General features: G+C 38.2%; 1 protein-coding gene across 1 annotated transcript in view; it reads right to left on the bottom strand.

The window, feature by feature from the left end:
• CPED1 (cadherin like and PC-esterase domain containing 1) overlaps positions 1-18,759 on the bottom strand; it is a 95,961-nt gene extending 77,202 nt beyond the window's left edge. The window contains exons 1-4 of the mRNA XM_053464376.1: positions 18,399-18,759; positions 10,304-10,487; positions 4,074-4,180; positions 3,208-3,268 (exon numbers count right to left, since the gene is read on the bottom strand). Of these exons, the coding sequence (XP_053320351.1) occupies positions 3,208-3,268; positions 4,074-4,180; positions 10,304-10,487; positions 18,399-18,620 (574 nt within the window). The 5' untranslated portion in view covers positions 18,621-18,759. The remainder of the gene's footprint in view (positions 1-3,207; positions 3,269-4,073; positions 4,181-10,303; positions 10,488-18,398) is intronic.
• Between the last annotated feature and the right edge of the window lie 2,599 nt (positions 18,760-21,358).

Raw genomic sequence — 21,358 nt, 5'->3', positions numbered from 1 at the left:
CGGCGGCAGGGGGGCCCAAGCCAAGGGGCCGCCCGAAATCTTTTTCCCGTTTTTTTTTTTAAAATAAGGCAGGGGCGTCCAACATGCGGCCCGCGGGCCAAATGCGGCCCGCGGGCCAAATGCGGCCCGCGAGACCTCGAGGTGCGGCCCGCGTAAGATCGGCAGCCAGGGCAACCAATCTTACGCGAGCCGCATCTCAAGCCCTGCTACTTACTTGTGGGAGGGTCTTCTGGACTGCACAAAGGAAGCGGAGTTCACGTGACATCATACTTCCTCTGTGCTTTGGCAGAGAAGGCAGAGGGAGGCCGCGCCCCCTGCTGAAGTCTGTAAGCGGCATCGAGGAGCTGCAGTGCGGGTAAGGGGGTGGGGAGGGTGTTTGAATGAGTGTGTGTGTGATTGAGGGAATGAATCTGTGAATGAATAATTATATGAATAAATGAGTGTGTGTGTGATAGCATGGATGTGTAAGTGCTGGAACCTAGGCATGATGGGACTGTGATTGCTGTTAGCAATCACACTCCTATCATGCCAAGTCAGCCAGTACATGCTGAAGCCTAGCTAGCTGCCCCCCTTGTGTAGTGATGCTGCCAGCAGTATGGGGTCTGCACATCACTTACAGCCACCCTGTACCAGCATGTACTGGCTGACTTGGCATGATAGGAGTGTGATTGCTAACAGCTTCATTTTAGTTCATCCTTAGAATAAATCTAGGGAATCCTGAATTTGTAGTCGCAAAACTTTCTAGGCCCAGAAATCAGTGAGAGGAAGAGTAAAGGTTTTGTGTCATTTTACTTTATTTTAATCTGCATATTTTATTAAAGGCCATATTTTTTGTCACAGTGAAAAATGAGTGCGGCCCGCGCACGTATACAATTCTGATGAAGTGGCCCACTGCAGAAAAAACTTGGACACCCCTGGATTATGCCCTTTGTACATGCACCCCTTTTTCTTTGATTTTTTACAGATATGATTCAATATGTAAATTGAATTTGTTGAAAAAAAATTGTTGGGTAAAAATCATGTTTTTTTGGGGGGGGTGAGGGGATGGGGGGGCCCTTAACAGATTCTCGCACCCGGGCCCTGAGGCGTCTAGTTACGCCCCTGGATGTAACATGACCTACGGTAAATTGGAGGAAACGGGATAATATGGAACACTAATAAATAGTTAATGTAAAAAGCATCAGCATTCTAAAGTAGTCCTAAGCAACAAATGTAGAGGACAACACAGAGGAAAGGCTAAATATAAAATTACACTAAATATAAGAAATGACCAATAACAGAATAAGGTTTGAGGCTTTACAGCAGGCAGAAAAAGGAGCAGATGCATACACACCAAAAGAACAAGCAATGCTAAAATGTTTTTGAATTTTGAAACTTGGATCTGGCATCAGTGAACCCTCATGTTTAACCGTTTCAGAGCATTGAGCTAATTTGGCCAACCATGATACCTGTGCGTTTGCCAGTAAGCCTGGTGCTGGTTTGGAATATCAAGCAAATATATACTTCAGCATACTTCAGGCTTATGTATCTGTGGCTGCTTGCTTATTTGTCAATCAGCTGGAATTGTGCAGGCACGTAGAGGCATCTGGGAGAAGATACTCAGCAGATCACAGCTCTACACAAGGGGCAGCATTCCGGAGAATAGAGCCAGGCCCTCAAAGGTAAGCTTTTAGTGTGTGTATGGCTGTGGACTGCATGGCTAAGTGTGGCGTGTAGCTTTGGGTGGTATTTGTGAATTGGCAACATGCCCCCTACTTGATTTTCCACTTTTTATTACAATGATATTATACAAATAATGTTACTGTTATATGCTTTATAAAGTATATTAAAAAAAATATGTTTTTATATTTTAGATTATATAATGGACTTGCAGTGCCATTATATTGGATGGCATGATATTTGACGGCTCATTAAGTCTGCCAATTTGTTTCCTGTTCCAACATCTCAAACCTTAGTTGGTCCTTGATCTTGATCCCATGTATCTTTACATTCCCTCATTGAATTAACCTCTACTACCTCTGCTGGAAGTTGCATGAGGCTCAGCCGCTCAGAGGGTTAGTAAAAGGGTTAACATGCTGTTTATTGCATGACAAACAATTTGTCAAAGAGGAAATATAATCCAACAAAAATGTGTGTGTGACTTAGTATCAGTATTAGTTTACATGGTGATCTATGGACTTGAGTTTGCGTTAGTGTGACAAGGAGTGGTAAGTGGTAAGTAAGTGGTCATTGGATAGCGTTTGTGTGGTGAAGCGTGGTTAGTATGAATGTGCATCTTATTAAGGGCCACTTTAAGTTGCATTACATTTGGTTAAGTTTAGTCCAAACTTTGCAGTTTAAATTTGATAATGGGGGTATAGTGAAGGCGTAGAGGATGATGAGAGGGGGGCCGTAACAGTTTTGTAGTATTTATTATGCAAGGTTAAAAAAATGGGGCTTAGACCCTTCAAAAATATATCATGTGAGCAATAGTGGCATTATGGTATATGGTTCTGGTATTCAATTATTCCAATGGCTGGTTTTTATTGCCAGTATGGGCACTGGTAGTGAAGTACACAATATCCAGTGCTCAGGTGTAGATTGCATACTGTGCATCAAATAAAACCTTACAAAATGGTATAAATTATATACCACATAGATTATTTTAACTATGCAAACCCATTGTTTAAATCTGAAATACGCTCAGGAGAAGGTTCTCACGATTATGTCAGAGACCAAAATAGACTACATTTCTGGCAGGCATGACACTACACTGTGGGGGAGAAAACAGGCTCTCCAGATTGAAAGCAGGATGTTCCTATGAGCACACAATCAACCACTGAAAGTCAACCAAAAATATTTTTCAAGGACATTCTTGATTCACTGACATAACTCATTGTGTTTGTATGCTAGAAGCGTTCATCTGTAGTTTAGGACAGCATTATTGCCTTAGAGAAATGTGCATTAACTGACTATAGTGGCCCTAGATTGTTGTGTCTGGTGGAGAATGTGGCTAAAGAATGGTCCTCCAGGGCAGGAAGGCTCAGAAACAGCATAATTTTGGCAAACTGTGACTGGCATAGTGTAACAGAGGAATATATTTTAAATATTAAAGCTGCAAGGCTAGAAAAGTTTTGTTAAGTCCATCAAGTATACATTTTCCATAAGCACTACTAAATAAGAAACTGATCAGCGCCGTGCAGACAGAGACGCACTCTCTCTAATTACCTGGGCATATATCAGCCATTTTGCAAATCATTTCTTTGCTGCACAGTATTTCTGGCAACACCTGCAAATAAAACAAGAATATCAAATTAGCTAATTTTGGATGAGCATACTTATACAATATATTTGGATACAACTGCTATGGAGATGATTTGCAATACCCATACCAGCGATTAACTTTTAAAGGGATGCATAATGGAAAGCAGTGATGATTTCGAGGTAGCTTTGCCGTTCAAAAAAACATGCCAAGTACCAGATCTACAACCTGTTTGGTTCGCCTCCCCGAACTCCTTTTCAGGAATTAGCACACATTAACTAAATAAACAATGGATAGTTTAATATTTAATTAAAATAAAACATTCTGTATGAAGAAGAGATCTCTCAGTTTGCCAAACTTCTGTTACTACATCTTTTTCTATGTTTTAATAAATAGGTATTAACTTGAACTAAAAAAGTTGAACTGAACTCGGTAGGTCTAATACAGCTATATCCATTATGAAAACATTAAGTAACACAAGAACAATAGAGGAAGGAAGGCTTCCTGGATGTAATATAAGAACTATACATGTTGAATAAAATTGTTATTTTTGGATACCAAAATTGTAGTTGGTCCATAGTTCAGGAACGAAAGTTCATTTTATCTTCTCCGTGCTATCTTGTGTCAAACTATTAAATAACACTAAGCCAAAAGCTTTATGTTTTCATTGGAACAATTACATGTAATGCATTTATAGACGTACAGGTGAGATTAATCACTTTTAATGTACGGTTCCGTTTTGAAGCTTGGGTAATGCCTTGGATTATTTGTCATTCTGGTATTCAAAAATTGAAATAACAAAGAGGAGAATTTATATATTTTCAATGGTTACCTTTGTGGTCTGTCTTGATTGTGCAAGCTCCCACATCTCCTTGCAGTTTAAGTGTATATTATTATTGGATGGAATGTAAATTAAGACATCTTTGTAGGTTAGCATACCTAAAATTGGAAGATGATTTATTAGCATAGAGAAACATGACTATAAAAGTACGAGATTCTGCATTTGCAAGTCAGTGGCCCAAACCATATTATATTGCATTAACTGGCCACAAAGGCCAGACTTCTCACTTCCCACTGTTACGTATAGTTTTTTAAACTTAAGATCCAGCCAATGTTGCATTTATAGCTTGGTTATTGATTTAATTAGTGCTTCAAATTGGTTATCATCTATAGTCCGCGATAAAGCATACTTTGTGATTGGTTATTCTTTCTAAAGGTCATGTGAGTATTCCCAAACATTGAGCTGTCACCATAGTATAATTGTTGCTTCTCAGTTGTGATTTCTGCAAGATGTGTGTTGAGATGCGCCCTATAGGGAATTTGTAGTAAAATCAAAACTAAACTGCAATGGCCAAGTGGGTAGGTTACCAAAAGAGGACTATGCTTCAGTTGCCTGACATGCATTTTACTAGCAAACATGTCCACCTGGTCAGGGGGAAATATGGGCTTTATATCTGGATTGAATGGCCAGAGAGCTTATTTATTGGATGCATTGCTTATTGATTATTTGATCATTCTTTAATTCACAGATCAAAGGCTGCTATTTATAGTGTTCAGGATGATAATAATAATGTAGCATATAATGCACTGCCAGAAAATATAGAATAACCCTTGATTTGGTAATATACATATAGTAAGCAAAAAATCGTAAAAAATAAAATCATTGTATGAGAACTTAATCTGTCACCTCATAAATGTTGCATTAGTAAACAAATTAACACAAGAAAAAAAATTCCTACCAAATCTAAGAGATGATTCCCTTTAATGAAGGAAATGGTTTAAACAGGATAAACCTTACTGCTCAGAGAAAAAAGACAGAGAAAACCATATTCAGAGACCACCAGAACCATCAGAAACGAACAGATTGATCATTTAAATATTATATACATGCCTAAAGGTATTGATCGTAAAAAAGTAATTTTCATTCAGTCTAACATCTCGTCTCATGTACAAAGTCATCTGTCAAAACTTATGTTATATTCCACTCATTTAAAATGCAGTCAGCATTAAAGACTCTATAAATTTTCTAAATGTGATTTTATAAGATATGGTGGAAATAAAGACCATTTTAAATTAAGTCTGGAATTTATAAATTATTAATCTGTACACGATGCCCTTTCAAATATGTTTAAAGGGATACTCCAGCCATCATATGCACTTTTCATGTTGTCCGATACTGCAGAACTACCATATGCATTTGCCCCTTTCCTCATGCCTAGCTAAATGTCATACAGGTGATGTGTTTGGCCTCTTCAGGCACTCACAGAGTACTTTAGAATGCATTCTTCTTGGAAACTCTCCTGCTTTGGCACATCAAACTCCGGGAGGAGTGCTGCTTCTCCGGTTCTCCGGGTCAATACCCTAATCCTCTGGGTCACAGGAGCGGGTTCCTGACACGCCCCACTCCCCGCCCATTTCCCCTCTAGATCGGGCCATTCCCGCAATGTCAGTGGAAACACCCACGGATGTAAGCAGGAGACTAGCGACCTCTCCACCAAGGAGTTCTAGGGTGGCCACATTTTATATCTGCCCTTTAGGGGCACAGGATTGAACTGATGACATTACACATCCAGGAGTATATTATATATTAGACTTGTGCACAGGGCAAATATTATTTTAGACTTATTTTTGTTCATTTTGTCCTCATCTGTTTTCAGACAACACATTCCATTTCCTGAGCATTGGGAAACAGGGGGCTTTTTGTATTTGAAAATGAAATTTGTTGCCCACAAAAATGCCTGTCTCTGTCCTGTTTGTGCCCCTTGCCTTGTATCTGCACCCTCATATACTCACTTACCTTCTCCAGCCTTTTTCTGGTCTCCTCTGATCTCTTTTTAAAGAAGAAGAAACCACGGTGACAGGGAGTAAGGAAAGGAGTCAGTATGTGAGATAGTATCCTGCTGCAGAGGAAAAAATGGCAGGCGAAAGAGGAAGGGGTGTAGTGTACTCAGTGCCTGCAATAGAAGCTGCCCTAAATTACAATATGATGTTTGTCTGTTGAGGACATTTTTACAGGCACTAAAAATCATAAATTGTCATTTGCATGTTAATTATGCTCCCGTGAGGAAGATTTGCTTTAGTGAGGTGGTGGGGGATATCTGAAAGCCACCCAGCAGAAGAAGCTTGAGGTACACAGAACCCCTGAGATTTGTACTTTTATTTAATGAAATAAAGTCTTTGCTGTATTCGCTAATACTTAATAATACATTTATTGTAACCACTTTGAACCTCAACCATATTTTATGAAAATGCTGTAAATGCTAATTACAGCTTGTTTAAGCCTACCTGACCCAGTGCAGAGTACCCACTGCACAAAAATACTGGCTTTTGCTTTGCCGGTATTTTACTGATGCCGGCACCGGCTTTGATGCGTTGATTACCAGCTATGACAGTTAAATACTGGCCAGGTGGCAGCCCGATCCAATACTGCAAATTGTCCAAGAGAGATTCTCTTGTTTTAACTAGTTTTCTTACTTAAATGTGGCAAGAATTTCACTCAGGCTTTTATGTGTCGTTGTGGCTGTTTTTTAAGCAAGGTCATACACTACTATTTATTTGCTGGCCATTGGGCACATACCTTTATTGCTACTTATGTGACAGATAAGAACGCAACTCTCCATGTTTTTCCCAGAGTTTCCAAGTGAAGTATTGTTTCTCCGAGTCACTGCATTAAATCTCCAGGTAGCCAGAGCCTGTAAGTTCTCAAGTATGTTTATCAGCCATTGACCTTACAGTGCTAGGGTTGATTTTAGCCTCCAGACCTTCCCTGAGGTTCACTTAAAGTTTTACCTTTTCAAGTTCTCATTTTGCGTGAGTATCTTAAAATATTGGGTATAAAGCACACATACTGTATGTGTAATATACATAAATAAAATTGAAGCAAAATCATTACTATAGAGCCTCATGTTATTTCGTACTGGTGTACTTGAAATCTTTTAGTACTATGTGTTGTAATTCTATATTTTACCTGGGTCTTCAAAATTAAAATTAAGTTTTATAAAGTATAAATAAAACATAATTTTAAAGTTAACATAAAAAGGAACAGAAACATTTAGGAAATCGACAAGCATGTTAGCCATACACAAAAATGTGTCCAGCTATGTAAGTCTGTATTTGTGTAAATAGTTTAATAGTTTATGTAGGAGTGTTTCCAGGTATAAACAGCACTGTGCTGACTTAGTTTGGACAGCAAAGCAATGGATGGGGTATGTGAGTATAAAATGCACAGTTTATAGTCTAAAAGTATGTTTAATATTCATATACAACATAAATATATTATTAAAACTCAGTGTTAAAATTAATACTCAAGTGTCCTCTCCTCAGTCACCTATACGCATTTCACCGGTGGGCTTCCTCAAACCGGTATCGTTGGGACCCCATTGTATTGTTAATCCCATTACTGCCCCTGTTGTCTCTGGGGGGCAGATTAAGGGGGCGGTTTGTATCTCAATATCTTGTTTTTATGTTAATATGTGTTTTGCTGGATATATCCAGCCCTGTGTGTGAAAAATAAATGAGTCTTTGTTTTGGTTTTACCCTACACTGAGTCTCGGCTAGTGACTGGGAAACCGGGGAAAGTGTGTTGTCCCAGGCTAAGGGAGCACAAGTCAGCGGAGGTAGTCGGTCGGACTATCCAGCTCCGTGACACTCAATAAACAACATCTGGTTATGATTTGCAAGTTTCAATCCCAGCCTGGCAGAGGAAACGATTTAATTTATGAAAAGCCAAATGAGACACTGGGTTCTCTGTTCAATTCTAGACAGAGTTGAGAAAAGGAAGCAGCACAAACCAAAGGTCGTCACAAGATCGTATTTGATAAACAAAATGAGATTTCCGCAAAATCTAAAACAATAAGTTTTGAAAAAATGTAATTTGCAGAGATATAACATTTTTAACTTCTAGTATGGGCTGGATGAGAAAGGTAGGAGTTCAAAAAGTAATATAAAACATTGGACAATCCAGCTGCTAAGGGGTGGTCTTCTTGTAAGTCGGAGGGTCAGCTATACCCCCTGGGGCTAACCCTACCTGAAATGCTGTAGGGAGGTATGAAGCACATTCATATACTATACCTCCCAAGTGTCCCTCTATAGGAGGGACAGTCCTTCTTTTGACCTTTGATCCCTTTTTCCTCCCTTGATTGGTATGAGTGCATTCGAGTGTTCTACAGTTCTACAACTAACAGTAATAAGTAAAGAAGCAGCACAAAGCCTTGTAAATAAGAATCAGAAACTGATGTAAAAAAAGTTGCATCCTAAAGTTCCTTTTTAACTAGATAATATCTATCAGTAGTCACAAAGTCAAATAAAAGGTCTGAGTAAAGCCCTAACAGACTCATTTGAAATGTTAGTAGGCATGGTCAAGGGGAAGAGACAGATCTGTTTTGATGGCAGCCCACTCTACCTGTAACTCCGGAACCTGTCATTTAAGTGTAATGTTTGTGTTAACATGTATGAAAATGTAAACAGCTTTCTGATCTGGATGGAGGAAAAAATAATAAGTAAAGAAAAACAAACGGCATAACGTAGTTCATTTCCTTCATGATTAGGGATTCGGAGTCAAAGGTTGTTGAAAATAGCAAATTTATCCGGTGACCAAACTGTCAGCTTGAGGAAGTTAAAGGAATGTACTTTAAAAAGAGAGATGATCCATGATACCACAGCTTCGTAACCAAACATTTATTTATATGCAGTCAGGAAATAGCTTATTCCCGTAAATGAGCTACACGCCTCCATGCCTGCTCCAGCTACGACACCGACACACATTTTCACTCAGTCGCTAAAAGAGATCTTAACCAGAAGCTGTAAAGAATTCTGCATGATCCCTTGTTAGACAAGAAGACAAAATACATTGCAACTTAAAAGGTACCCTGTGGTTTAGCAAAATTCCAATGTCATCTTTAACATGAGGCTTCTATGGAAGTCTTTGCCATATTAATAGTTATTTCTATCGCACCACCATATTCCACACTGATGTACAATGAGTAAACTGGACATTATATTCGGCTATTGTATAATAAATTGGATGCCCCAATACTCACGTGAGCCACCTTATTTGACATCTAATCAACAGAGATTAGTTAAAAAATGATGGTCAAACTATAAGATTACCAATTGCTTGCTGAAGACTACATTTCAGTTCCAACTGGCAGCTTTAGCTGGGTCTCAGATCTATAACTTTACCCTTTCAGCCCCCCACAAACATGTGGCAAAAATTGATGCCCCATGTAAAATAAATAACAAGGGTTTGGGTTACAATCATACAAAGTAAAATAGCTGTTATGTTTCCATATGCAGTGATGTTTCCATATAAGTCTTTAGTACTAGTAGAAGAGCTGGCATGTATCCAATCCAAACTGATACAAAAATAGGACTCTTACATGAAGGGCAGAATATGATAACAACTGTTTCAAGCTGAAAAGTACCACGTTTTCATAGTATGAATTTTTTATATTTGATTTAAAAAATGACTTCATCCCTCCCAGCTTCTCCTTTATCTATCCCTTGCCAAGGACAGCACCGTGGCCCATCTGAAAGGGAGCACTAAGTTATTCATTATTAATTAAGCTGTTATTCATTCAGGGTCTAACCATATCAAAACATCATCTACAACTGATTTGGGAGCAAAATGTCATATAATAATCCTCTGCCTGTTTCCAATAGGTCTGAGAACCACCAGATACTAAGATATCATCTAGAGGTGGAAGGGTTGCTACTATTCTGGGTTGAGCAAATGTTAATATAGGAAACTAACTATATGTATTGGGGCAATAATTCATCAAAGCACATCCTAATGCCATGTGATTAGGCTGTAAGGGCTTATTCAATAAAGTAAGGTCTCAACTATAATTTCAACTAATTGACATAACTATGCATTATGAAGGGCCACCACCACTGAGCATCTCAAGTCCAAAGTTGACCCTCTAGAACAAATACAGTTAAATCACAGATATTTCTAAAACCACTCCTGCAAACTGGCAGTTGTTTTGAATTATTTAAATGCAGAAGTGAAACTTAAGGTTTTACAATGAAAAATACAAATGTATTTATATTGTGCATTGGTACCTTTAGTAAGTAGCTCCTGGTTCCTGAGCGTGAGATTTTGGACATCTTCAGAGAGCATGGTGTACCCTAGCTTTGCCAGGATATCTCTGTACATGCTGTAATCTTCGGTGAGCAGTGAGGGTGCATACAAAAACGCCCGTTTCTTAACTCTGGGATTTTGTTTCTCTTGCATAGAACCTTCAAACTGTAAAGCAATGTTATAGAAATGGATTGTAAACCATATCTAATTGTAAGATTGTCTCTTAGAATCAAAATTCCATCACACCAAGAAGTCTTATCAAGACAAGGATATATAAAAGTTAATCAGCAATACACCACTAATTTTATGGGGCTAATAATGGGACATACTGTACAACAAGTTCATAAATGGCTGTGCCAAGCATATAAACACGTATACAATGAATTCTAACATCATAATACACTGAGTGATTGAGGAAAAGAGGTCTTGTTGACAACTACATTTTCTAACCAGATGTTCATTCATAGGTGTCAATGGTAAATTTTAGCTACCACTAGTAAAAAATATTACAGTAGACGTAGACCCATTAAAATTAAAATGGATCTATGCTCAAGGGAATTATGGAGCAATACTTTAGAGTTGCTTGTTGTTTGCCAATACCAACAGCCCCAAATGTTATTGGGCTTTATTCACTAAAGGAAGAGTTGTCCTGAGAGTTGTGGTGTAAATTCTCTCATTTCACTATTATTAAGAAGGGCCAACACTGGTAAACTTCTTGTGTGTGAAGGGCTGAGCTGGCCCTGTATGATGCATAATTTAATGGGTGAATCATGTTGGATGTTCTTCCTTTAGTAGATGCTCACTACGGTTGGCCTTTCATAATGAAGAAAAGGCGTTGAAACACAGTTCTTCAGCAAATTCTCCTGTTAACTGTCCCGTTAGTGAATAAACCTAGTTGTCTATTAGTGAACTGTTTTAACTAAGGGTATTAACAAAAGCATGGGAAAAAGTTGTGCAGCAATATAAGTGGGGCAGTATATTCCATCTAGCCAGAAGGCCATCACTAACACAACTCTGATGTTTTAAAGAATAAATGCTTTAGCATAGAGCTGTCATCATGCTATAAGAACACGAACAACAGATTACTTGTTACTGTTTTCAACAGTTCCAACCCCTCATAAAAAAAACATTTAGGAAAAGGAGATCTCAGCAAATGTAGCGTGTGTTGTTATAGAACCAAAGTAATTTTTGTATATAGCAACTGTGGTTGTGGATTATTATTAATCTGACAGAAACATCTTTCCCAGCATAATGTAGCTCTCTCTTTCAGTTGACTCACATGAACATTCATCAGAGCCACATGATGTGTATCCTATTTTAGGCTTTCTTAAGCAGCACATGTTTTCAGTACAATGTTTTCTATAAAGCAGTAGAAGATCCCCCCTCCCTGTGTCAGTTAACCACATTCCTTATAACATTCCTTTTAGTCAATTTTATTGAGGCTATGCAGGTTAGGTACAAGCTTCCATAGTGGGGTGGCAGGGGAGGTGGTCCGCTCCAGGTGCCACTTATCAGGGGTGCCACATCTCCTTCCCTGGGCTGGTCTAAAATTGTTAACAAAAGGCCAGGTAGGACTGGCCCTTTGTGAACAATTTTGGACCAGCCCTGGGGAAGAAGCAACACAGCTGCTGCCAACGATGTAAGGGGGTGGGAAAGGGAGGGAGTGGGTGAGAGAGGGAGTACTGAGATTGTATTTGTATGTATGAGCATAGATATGTATATGCTTGTGCATCAGCATAGATGTGTATGAGCATGGGTGTGTGAGTATGGATGTGTAAATATTTGTGTGTGAGCATGAATGTGTGTGTGTAAGTGTATAAGCATGGTGTATAAATGTTTGTGTGTGAGCGTGGATGTGCGTGTTAGCATGAGGGTGTTGATGAGTACGTGTATGCACGTGTGTTGACGTGCGTGTGTACTTCTGTGGAAATGTGAGAAAGTGTGTAAAAATATTTGCCAGTGCATATGTGAGTTACAGGGGGTGGCAAATATAGGATCCACCCCGGGGGCCAGATACTCTAGGTATGCCTCTGGGTCTCCATAGTGTAATTGGGCTGCAAGGGAGAACTCTGATCTTGCCAGCCAATCCATTCATTGTCTCAGGTAGGCTTTGTCATTTTGTGTGAGGAAAAGGGAAACTTCCAGACAGAAAACTCTGCCACGAAGGCACATTTCACAGAATTTAAGCTAAATATATAAATAATAGAAAATGATGCAAGCTGTGCGTAGTTTTAATATATACATTTTATTATGATAAAAGCTTTGGGAAGATTTTCCTTTGTGAAATGTAAGATTTCTGAAAAAATATATATGTGTGTATGAAAATGATCCATTGGCTGTGTTATTTCTGCTTTCACTTTTCTTTAAAATAAATGAATCACAGTGTGGCTGTACGATTACCATAACTACTGTGTGTCTGTTAAAGTTAATGTAATCTTTATATTCCTTGTAAAAACATAATAAAAATGTACAGAGAAAAATATATTACATTTGTCCCCTCTAGCTTAGAATATGAAATAGATCCATAACAATGTATAAAGAAAATGTATTATTAAATAGGGTATAATGCATTTCATTAAAGGGACAGTCCAATGACACTCTAACAAAAAAAATGCATATGAAATCAATGGGAATGCTTGCCACGCATGCACACAGAGCCCTTCACACATCGGCTATACACATCTCCTGCATTACATTTAGCTGAAGGGGTAAAGGGGCAAATGCATATGGGGGGGATAGTGCAGAATCCCCCATATGTTTGCAAATACATTTAAGCATTTAAGTTCATATCATGGCTAAAGTGTCCCTTTTAACCCCTTAAGGACAATGGGCAGTCAATAAACCCATTGAAAACAATGCATTTTGAGGCCGTACATGTATGGGCTTTGTCATTAAGGGGTTAAAGCAACACATTGATAGTATTTATTTAATCTCCATAACATGGGTGCCAAAAAACCTGTTGTTTTATTAGATTGTTTATGGTATGTTCCTGTATCCATGATTTTCTGTGCGAATGCTTTAACACTGCTGCGGCAGGCTGTAACCCCTGTCACACTCATATTCACACTGTTACATTTATACTGAAATCTAAAGGGAACTCTTTCATTCCGCCGTACTAAGACGTTATTTTCGTAAGTTAATAAATATAAAAAAGCACCATTATAAACTGCTCCATAGACTATCATATACATAGAGTTACAATTCTAATATAGGTCTATGCTCCATAATATTTTAATACACTGGAAGCAGTTCTCTTAACTCTCATGTTTTGTAGGATTCTTTTAACCATTAATATATCACTATTTAATGTTTGTAGAAGTGCATTGGTTCTCAATGAACCTGATATCTGGAAACTGCTTAATGTGCAGGTTTTGCTACTCTTTTTGCCATAAATCTATTTTTTTGTGTAATGTAATCCTGTATTTTGAAAGCAAAAAATCTTCAAAATAATTTTCCTGAAACAAAACAAATGATTTTATTTACTAAAGTGTTTTACTGGGTAATTTTGGACTACAGTAACTTCAGAAAAGAAACCAATATGATATCCCATGTAGATCAATCCAGGACTTTCTAGTAATTTAACTCTACAGACCATCACAGCACTTTATTATAGTATTTTATATAATCACTTTTTTAGTTTTTCATTCTTGTGCTATTTTATTTCTGTTTCAAACCCCTAGTTATGCTACTTTTTATTATTGGCCAAGCACCGGAATGCACATCTATTTCCTGTTCTTGCCCCAAGAAAGATCTAGGGGTTCTTAAATATTTTAGTCGTGCAGTCTATTGTGCTGAAGATACATTTTAGTAGGCTTTTTGCTCCTTACCCATATTAGCAATTTCATAAACCTCTTTCAGAAAAATGCGGCTATGACTGCCAATTTTGTTCCTGGGTATTAAATCTATAAAAAAAATGCTTTGGCTATAAATGTTATTTATTTGAAGTATAGGGAAGAGCATAACATGCAGCAAAAATGATTTAAAGCTCAATCATTTCCAGCAACATGAAAGGATTTAGACGTTTAACTCCCTGTTGACATTTTGCCTATAGCAGAGAGCAGTTGGTGATCATATCTGAGGTAAGTAAAACCATTGCTTGTTTCTAAACTCTCGAAAATGTTTATTTTTGAGGTAATATTATTCTTGAAAAGGATGGATTTGCATAATTTGTACTGCATATTGTAACATAGCTTTGGACCAAAGGTCAGCAACATTTCCTCAGGTCAGCAACAATTGATGCCAGTGGACCTCCAAGTCATGGAAACTTTGTAGAACATTCACACTGATGTTGGTGTAAGGAGTGTTGACTTTTTACATTCAGCCATTTTTTCCAAACTGTAAAAATTCCAGCATTTATACCATGAGACTGCATTGGGTTAAGTTTCCTGCTTGCTCGCTGATGCCCCATGAACACTAAGGTGTGATGCATCCCATTGAACACACCTGACTCACTAACTAGGTTGCATGCATCCCTGATTTGCCTGTTGTCCTGAAAATGAACTGGGATGTCAACCTGGTATGCCTCTGCTGAATATTAGCCTTGAGTAAGAGCAGGGATGCCCATACAATGACACCATTGTTCATGACAAGGCTTGTGGAATTCATAAGTGTATATGAGGCGTTCAGTGGTAGAACAAGAGCTCTGGTACTGCAGCTTAGGTAGACAGCCAGTGTTAAAAAGCAGCAAGCTATAGAAGCAGAGTGTTTAGCTGCATCACAAGGTTTCAGAGGGAATAAGCAGGTTGTGCTATGTTTCTGTTCACTAGTCAAGTTACTTCTTGAAGTTCTTTAATTTCCAAGGAGGATTTAAGCAGAGATAGCGCTTTATGGAAGACTACCATGATTAAATTCTATACATTGGGCAACATTTGCACATATGACGAATAGAGCATTTTGCTTCAGACGTATAAGTCCTATATATTTGCACGCATTGCTCACACTCTCATATTCAAAAGTGTTAAATTACAAAACAGTCTTGGAACAGCAGTGGAGGTCGGGAGGATGTGTAACTTTGGCCCAGACTGGCTCATTCCTCATCCAAACAGTATTGCATTAGATTCACATGCAAGTAAAATATTGCCACCATCAGCTTGACCCCTTTTATAGAAAGCAACTTTACCTGCTGCATTAAACTGATTAAGCAGCTGCATTCAGCTTAGACCTCAATGATTCCTGGCTCAGAGTTTGTATTTATAATGAAACTTTAATATAGATAGATAGATAGATAGATAGATAGATAGATAGATAGATAGATAGATAGATAGATGGATAGATAGATAGATAGACAGACAGACAGATAGATAGATAGATAGATAGACAGACAGATAGATAGATAGATAGATAGATAGATAGATAGATAGATAGATAGATAGATGGATAAGACAGATAGATATTGATGTCCAAAGTTTACTAAGTACACATATTCGACTCATACATGTGTCATTCAGTGCAATTTGTCCACTTGTGAAATATGCTTCAGTATTAACAGTGTGTTAAAAATTCACTGTATATATTTAACATTCTGGTAACATTAATCATTGAATGTTCTGTGAGCTAAAACACAGAAATATATGTTTTTCCTGCACAAACGTTTGAGTCTGCTGTTTAAGAAAATGCCGTTGAATGTCAAACACAGTTGCTTGTGATCTTGCTGTCCTTTTCATGTGTAATTAATGCTGCTGCACTGATATCTGACTCTTGTTTAAACACTTTATGTTCATCCTCTATGTGCCCCCCATCCATTTTCTCTTCTACTAATGTTCTTTATACCTTTATACTTTTTGATACTTCATTGTGTAAACATTGGCATCAACTGAAGCCATGTGGTATTCAAAAATAATGAGAGCGTTACCCCCATGAGCTTTTGGACAGTCTATGTAACTCAAGTTTTGTGGAAGTTGTTGGCAACAGCAAAGGAGTTTGTTCATACCTTTGATATCTAATATACTGCAAGCAGTGACATATTTATCTTAGGTATGACCCCCCCCAGGACAGCACCCCTAGCCTTCCATTCTGCGGCTGAAGTCCTTACTGCTAAGAGCAGACATATGATGCCATATTTCTGCACTCCACTTTGGTGCATAGAAACAATGCCAGCTAGACAAAATCCATCATAAATGGGCCTATTGAGTTGATCAGAGTAACTGGCCCATTGAGCAGCAAAGAAGCCTGGTCACCCCTAGTTAGGTGGCAGAAGGGCTGCCGCCCCCAAGACATGCTGCACTAGGCCAGAACACACACAAGGAACAGGTGACTCCCTGCATGCCTTTGAGTTTGAAAGAGCAATAGTTTTTGTTAAGAATGGAGGAAACATGCTGCAAGTTCGTGACATGGGTGAAGAAGAGAAGTCAAGTTCACTGCACCATATGACTACACCAAGGCTTTGTTTTTTGGAGTGATTGCTAAAGGATACATCATTGAAAACCATGCCCAATAATACGTTTTTATTAAAGAGTGAGTTTTTTCTTCTAAATAATGGGTGTTATTTTATATTTGCGTGCATTTTGTTACAGCTCTTGCTATTATAGTTTAGGAAGCTATTTTATATTTGTTTAACATTCTTTCATTCACAGAAAAGTCTTAGGCATACATCTATGTGACTTTTTGTGAGGAACCCATCTCAGTTTATCAGGGACAAGACTCAATAATCTGTAATTACACCCCTAAGTATAGATCAAGATACATTCAGCCTCCGAGGCAACACTATTAGGAGGGTATCCTCTAGTACAACTATAAACCTGTGGGGACATCTGTTGTGGTGTATGAACAAAAAGGGGAGGAATGATGAAGGGATTTGGGACTCAAAGAGGGGCTGTCCCTTCTAAAGAACAACCCTGTATATATATATATATATATATATATATATATATATATATATATATACACATAGTTTCATTATTTTATAAAATATATTGATGTGAGTGTAGTTTTGGTTAAAAGAAACTATTTTGTTTCCAGAGCAGACCTCTTTGTAGGTAGCATTTATGATAAAGCTATATGTATGATAGGTCATTGTGACTGGGCTCCTAGGGCTCTGTTTATACAACACATGCCAAAAAACATTACTATAAAAAACCACTGTCATCTGCTAAAAAGGAGCTATTCTTGCATCTGTAAATACTATTTTTCTTGCTGGTTTCCAGCTAAACTGCATAGAAGAAAAAAGACAAACAAGAGGAAACAATGTAAATGTAACTTTAGCAAACCTGTGTAATCAGGTTATATTTATGGATAGTCTGGTTACATAGTAAAATAGGAAATCCAAGCTCTAAAATACATTTTACTCAGTCATAGACTTGAAAAAGTATAATGTATGCAAAATAAATATATAGAGTGCATCTGACAAAGTGGAATGAATCTAAGCTGATTAAAAAACTCATTTTTATTGTCTCCTGTGAGTGTGGGCCACTATTTAAAGTGGAGACAACTGAATGGGCAAAAAGGTTAAAAACATAGTGTAGAGGTGGAAGACTGGGAATATTTATTAATCCATATATGCATTGCCATTTTAAAGGTGGATCTATTCAGCATACACAGTTAATTATTACACAGAGGGCAAATAAGACATATATTGTATAGCTGTTCATTTAGATACCTGTCTAAATAACTGAGTTATAGAAAAGTGCATCACATAAAAATGTGGACTTACAGGAGCAAAAGGTAAAAAAGATCCCCCTCAAAGGATTTCACCATCTATAATTTGTTCAGGAATAACCTTAACCTTGCATTAAAAAAACCCAAACTTTATCATCCGACTCTTGAGAAGATGTATTTACAATTATTAAGGAAAGTTACATATGTTCAGATGTAATATAATTAGCATGAACAAAGGATATACGTCACTCTTTTGGTGTTTGTTTTGGAATCAGTATTTATCACAACATTCTTCTGAATACATATTGGGCCACACACACACACACACAGTAAATCTGTGTCAGTATATGTGTGTATGTAGACGCCACGAGCTTGCAGATCATCTAGTGCTTCTACTTACTACCTATCCAGATACAGGTCTTTCTGGGCAGTGATGTGGACATGGTAACAAATGAGCATGTTGGTGCTGAACCCACTGCTTACCTCCTTCATCCTCATATATAAACTAGTCCATGCAGAGAGGCAGTCCTTGGTCTTTGAGGTCGCACTCACATCCATCAGTGCGCTGTCTGCTCCAGATCCATACACCTCAATGGTCCAAGGTGTCCTTGTCCAAAGGAGACTCAAGCACTGATAGAAAACACACACCGCCACCACCATGAACACACAGGTCGGACTGGGGCAATAGCGACGCCTCCAACCCATGTCCACTTATCTACCTTTATCAGGCAGCAAGATGATGATCAGATGAACCTGCAAACTTGCAAGAACTTCCATCGATGCACTTCCAGCAGACTCCAGATGTGTACATGTGATAAAAACAACCAAAAGATCCTCATATTAATGCCCGGAACCTGCAATTCCTATAATAAAATAAAGGGGTGCTTGCTAAAAAAGTTGTCGCTCTTCTGCAGTGGTCCGTGGGGGACTCAAGGTTCTTCTAAGCGATTTATTTCTGTATTCTGCACAGAATCCATTCCTTGCACTGAAATCCTTCATCAGCCCACAAAGATCTTCTTAAAAATCAACCATGCCTTTCAGTAGCTGCAGTATATCCACAGGCAGGGGAGCTAGAAGTTTACTTTGCTTCTGCAGTTCAAATGAAAAGTTTGAGTTTACTTCCAAAGTCCTCTCCCTTTTTTGCTGGGTCGCTTTCCTCTCACTCCCCTGATGGGTTGGTGATGTGTGCACTCTGCACAGCACTGCCTGCCTCCACAGTAACACATATTACACATATACACACCATCTGAAATCACTTGGACCACAGACACTGGGAAAGAGAGATTTGCTTTCTTTTTGGGTGGGGTTGTGCTTGGACAGGAACTGTAATAATGCACTTTTTCATTCCATCAACCAGTGAAGAAAGCAGTTGCTAACTAGTTGCAAACGTTCAAGCTACAATTAAACTACTTGTGGCTCTGGTGATGAATGAAAAGCAGATGTCTGCACAGGGAAAATGAGCACATGCTGATTTCAAAACAAGTTTCAATGTCATATGGCGTTTATATTCCTCCAAATGTGCTACATATAAACTGACAGGTCCTTAGCTGCTGGAATTTCTTTTAAGAAAGTGGCCCCTGCAGGGCCACACTTTTAGCAAGGCAATCTACACAGTGATCATGGATACCTGTCTACTTGTAGCAGCAGTAGCAGAACATAATGTGACCAGATGGCTCTTTTAACCAGGGTATGTGTATGTTATGTACATGTATGTATGGCTTGCATGATTTCTGATCATAATTAGGAGTTGGGTTACTTTGTGGGAATGTACTCTATTGGTGGGCAGAACTGAGAAGCCAATGTCTCACAACAGAGAACCTCCAATCATTTATTTTTGGAACTAGTAATAAAATGTAAGTCCCACAGCCATACTTTGTACCCAAAGTAAGCAAAAACAACTCTAAAAAAAAACCTCTACGTATGTAATCCCATTATTATTAACCCATTGTGTGCCAAGGGGCTTGTGCCAACCTTCTGACAATGCAAATAGTTCTGCTGGTGAGCATGATGATGCTACCACTTAAACAGCTTAAGCAACTGCATAAGACCTACTGTTTTATGTTTTGCAGCCCTGTCAAACATCAATGGAAATATATATATATATATACGGTATATATATATATATGTATATATATATACCGGTCTCTATACACACACATGTTTTAGTTTCTTTGTATATTAAACCAATTATTCATAGTAAATACCCTTTATCCAGTATTTTGCCTAAAAGACTCTAGAGTACATTGCTGCTGTGCGTTTCGGGTCCAGTGCTATCGTTTATTTCCTGGATCAGCGCAATATTCAGTGATTTGGGCTGTTATAGTACAAGTTGTTAGGGAGATTAGCCAAAGGTTTTATGTGTGGGTGAACTGCTTTTATATTAGTTAATTAAATCCTTTGGCCCTGTGTTCTGTGACATAAAACACACTTGTTTTATTAAAGCATGTGCTTCGTCCAGCAAAGCTGGTAAATAAGATACAACATTAGAAATAATAGTATGCTATATGACCAAAAACTAGAAAATAACAAAGATTAACAGTATTAGACTTTTTTACTTTAATGACAGATATTCAAACTGTTGCATAAACCTTAGTACGCTAAAAACTATATAGTACGCTCTACTTTCTATTTGTGATATAGCTGTGTGTGTAGTAAGTGTTAGGTGATGCTTACCTACCTCCAGCATCACCTCTCCAAGACAGGCCATACACACAGCAACATTCTAACATACATACACAGTAACACACACATACACACACAGTTACACTTAGACACACATTATACAAAGACAGACTTATGCACAACCTAAAAAGCATAAAAGGCCCAGATTCCCAGATTGCAGCTAGAATAATGACCAAAGTCCAAAAAACAACACAAGAATTTATCGCATATCCAGTAAATTCCATTAAAAAACCCTAGCAAAAATATTGGGAATTCCATCACACTATATGGACATATATTGATTCCTCTTTTATGCATTATTATTATTATTATTCTTTTTATTTGCTGTGTGTATTTACAAGTTCTGACCAAACCTAAGGATTGAGCAGACCCTTTTGCCACACAAGGGCCTCATTGACGGTGTCCAGAGAGGGCTTTAGCCCCTTAAGGACAATGGGCGGTCCCAAAACCCATGGAAAACAATGCATTTTGAGCCCGTACATGTACGGGCTTTGTCATTAAGGGGTTAAATTCTATGAGGATCTCTTTGAGTTAAAATGCAAATCAGTACCGCTTATTCAGCTCCTTGGTAAGCAATACAGCCGTGAAATATTAGATAGGACTCGCCAGACTTGGGGTACTTTGATGTAGTGGTGGGCTAAGCGATATACGGCCACATAGTGTGATGAAATATTTATGCCTTATGTAGGTTTCTTTTTTAATGGTATTCACTGGGTACGCGCTTAACATTGACATGATATCACAGACTGAGGGAGCTCGGC

This window comes from Spea bombifrons, chromosome 4 (assembly GCF_027358695.1).
Source record: "Spea bombifrons isolate aSpeBom1 chromosome 4, aSpeBom1.2.pri, whole genome shotgun sequence".
NCBI lineage: Eukaryota > Metazoa > Chordata > Amphibia > Anura > Pelobatidae > Spea > Spea bombifrons.
The sequence above is the reverse complement of the archived record's forward strand: the minus strand, read 5'-3'. Positions and strand labels throughout refer to the sequence as shown.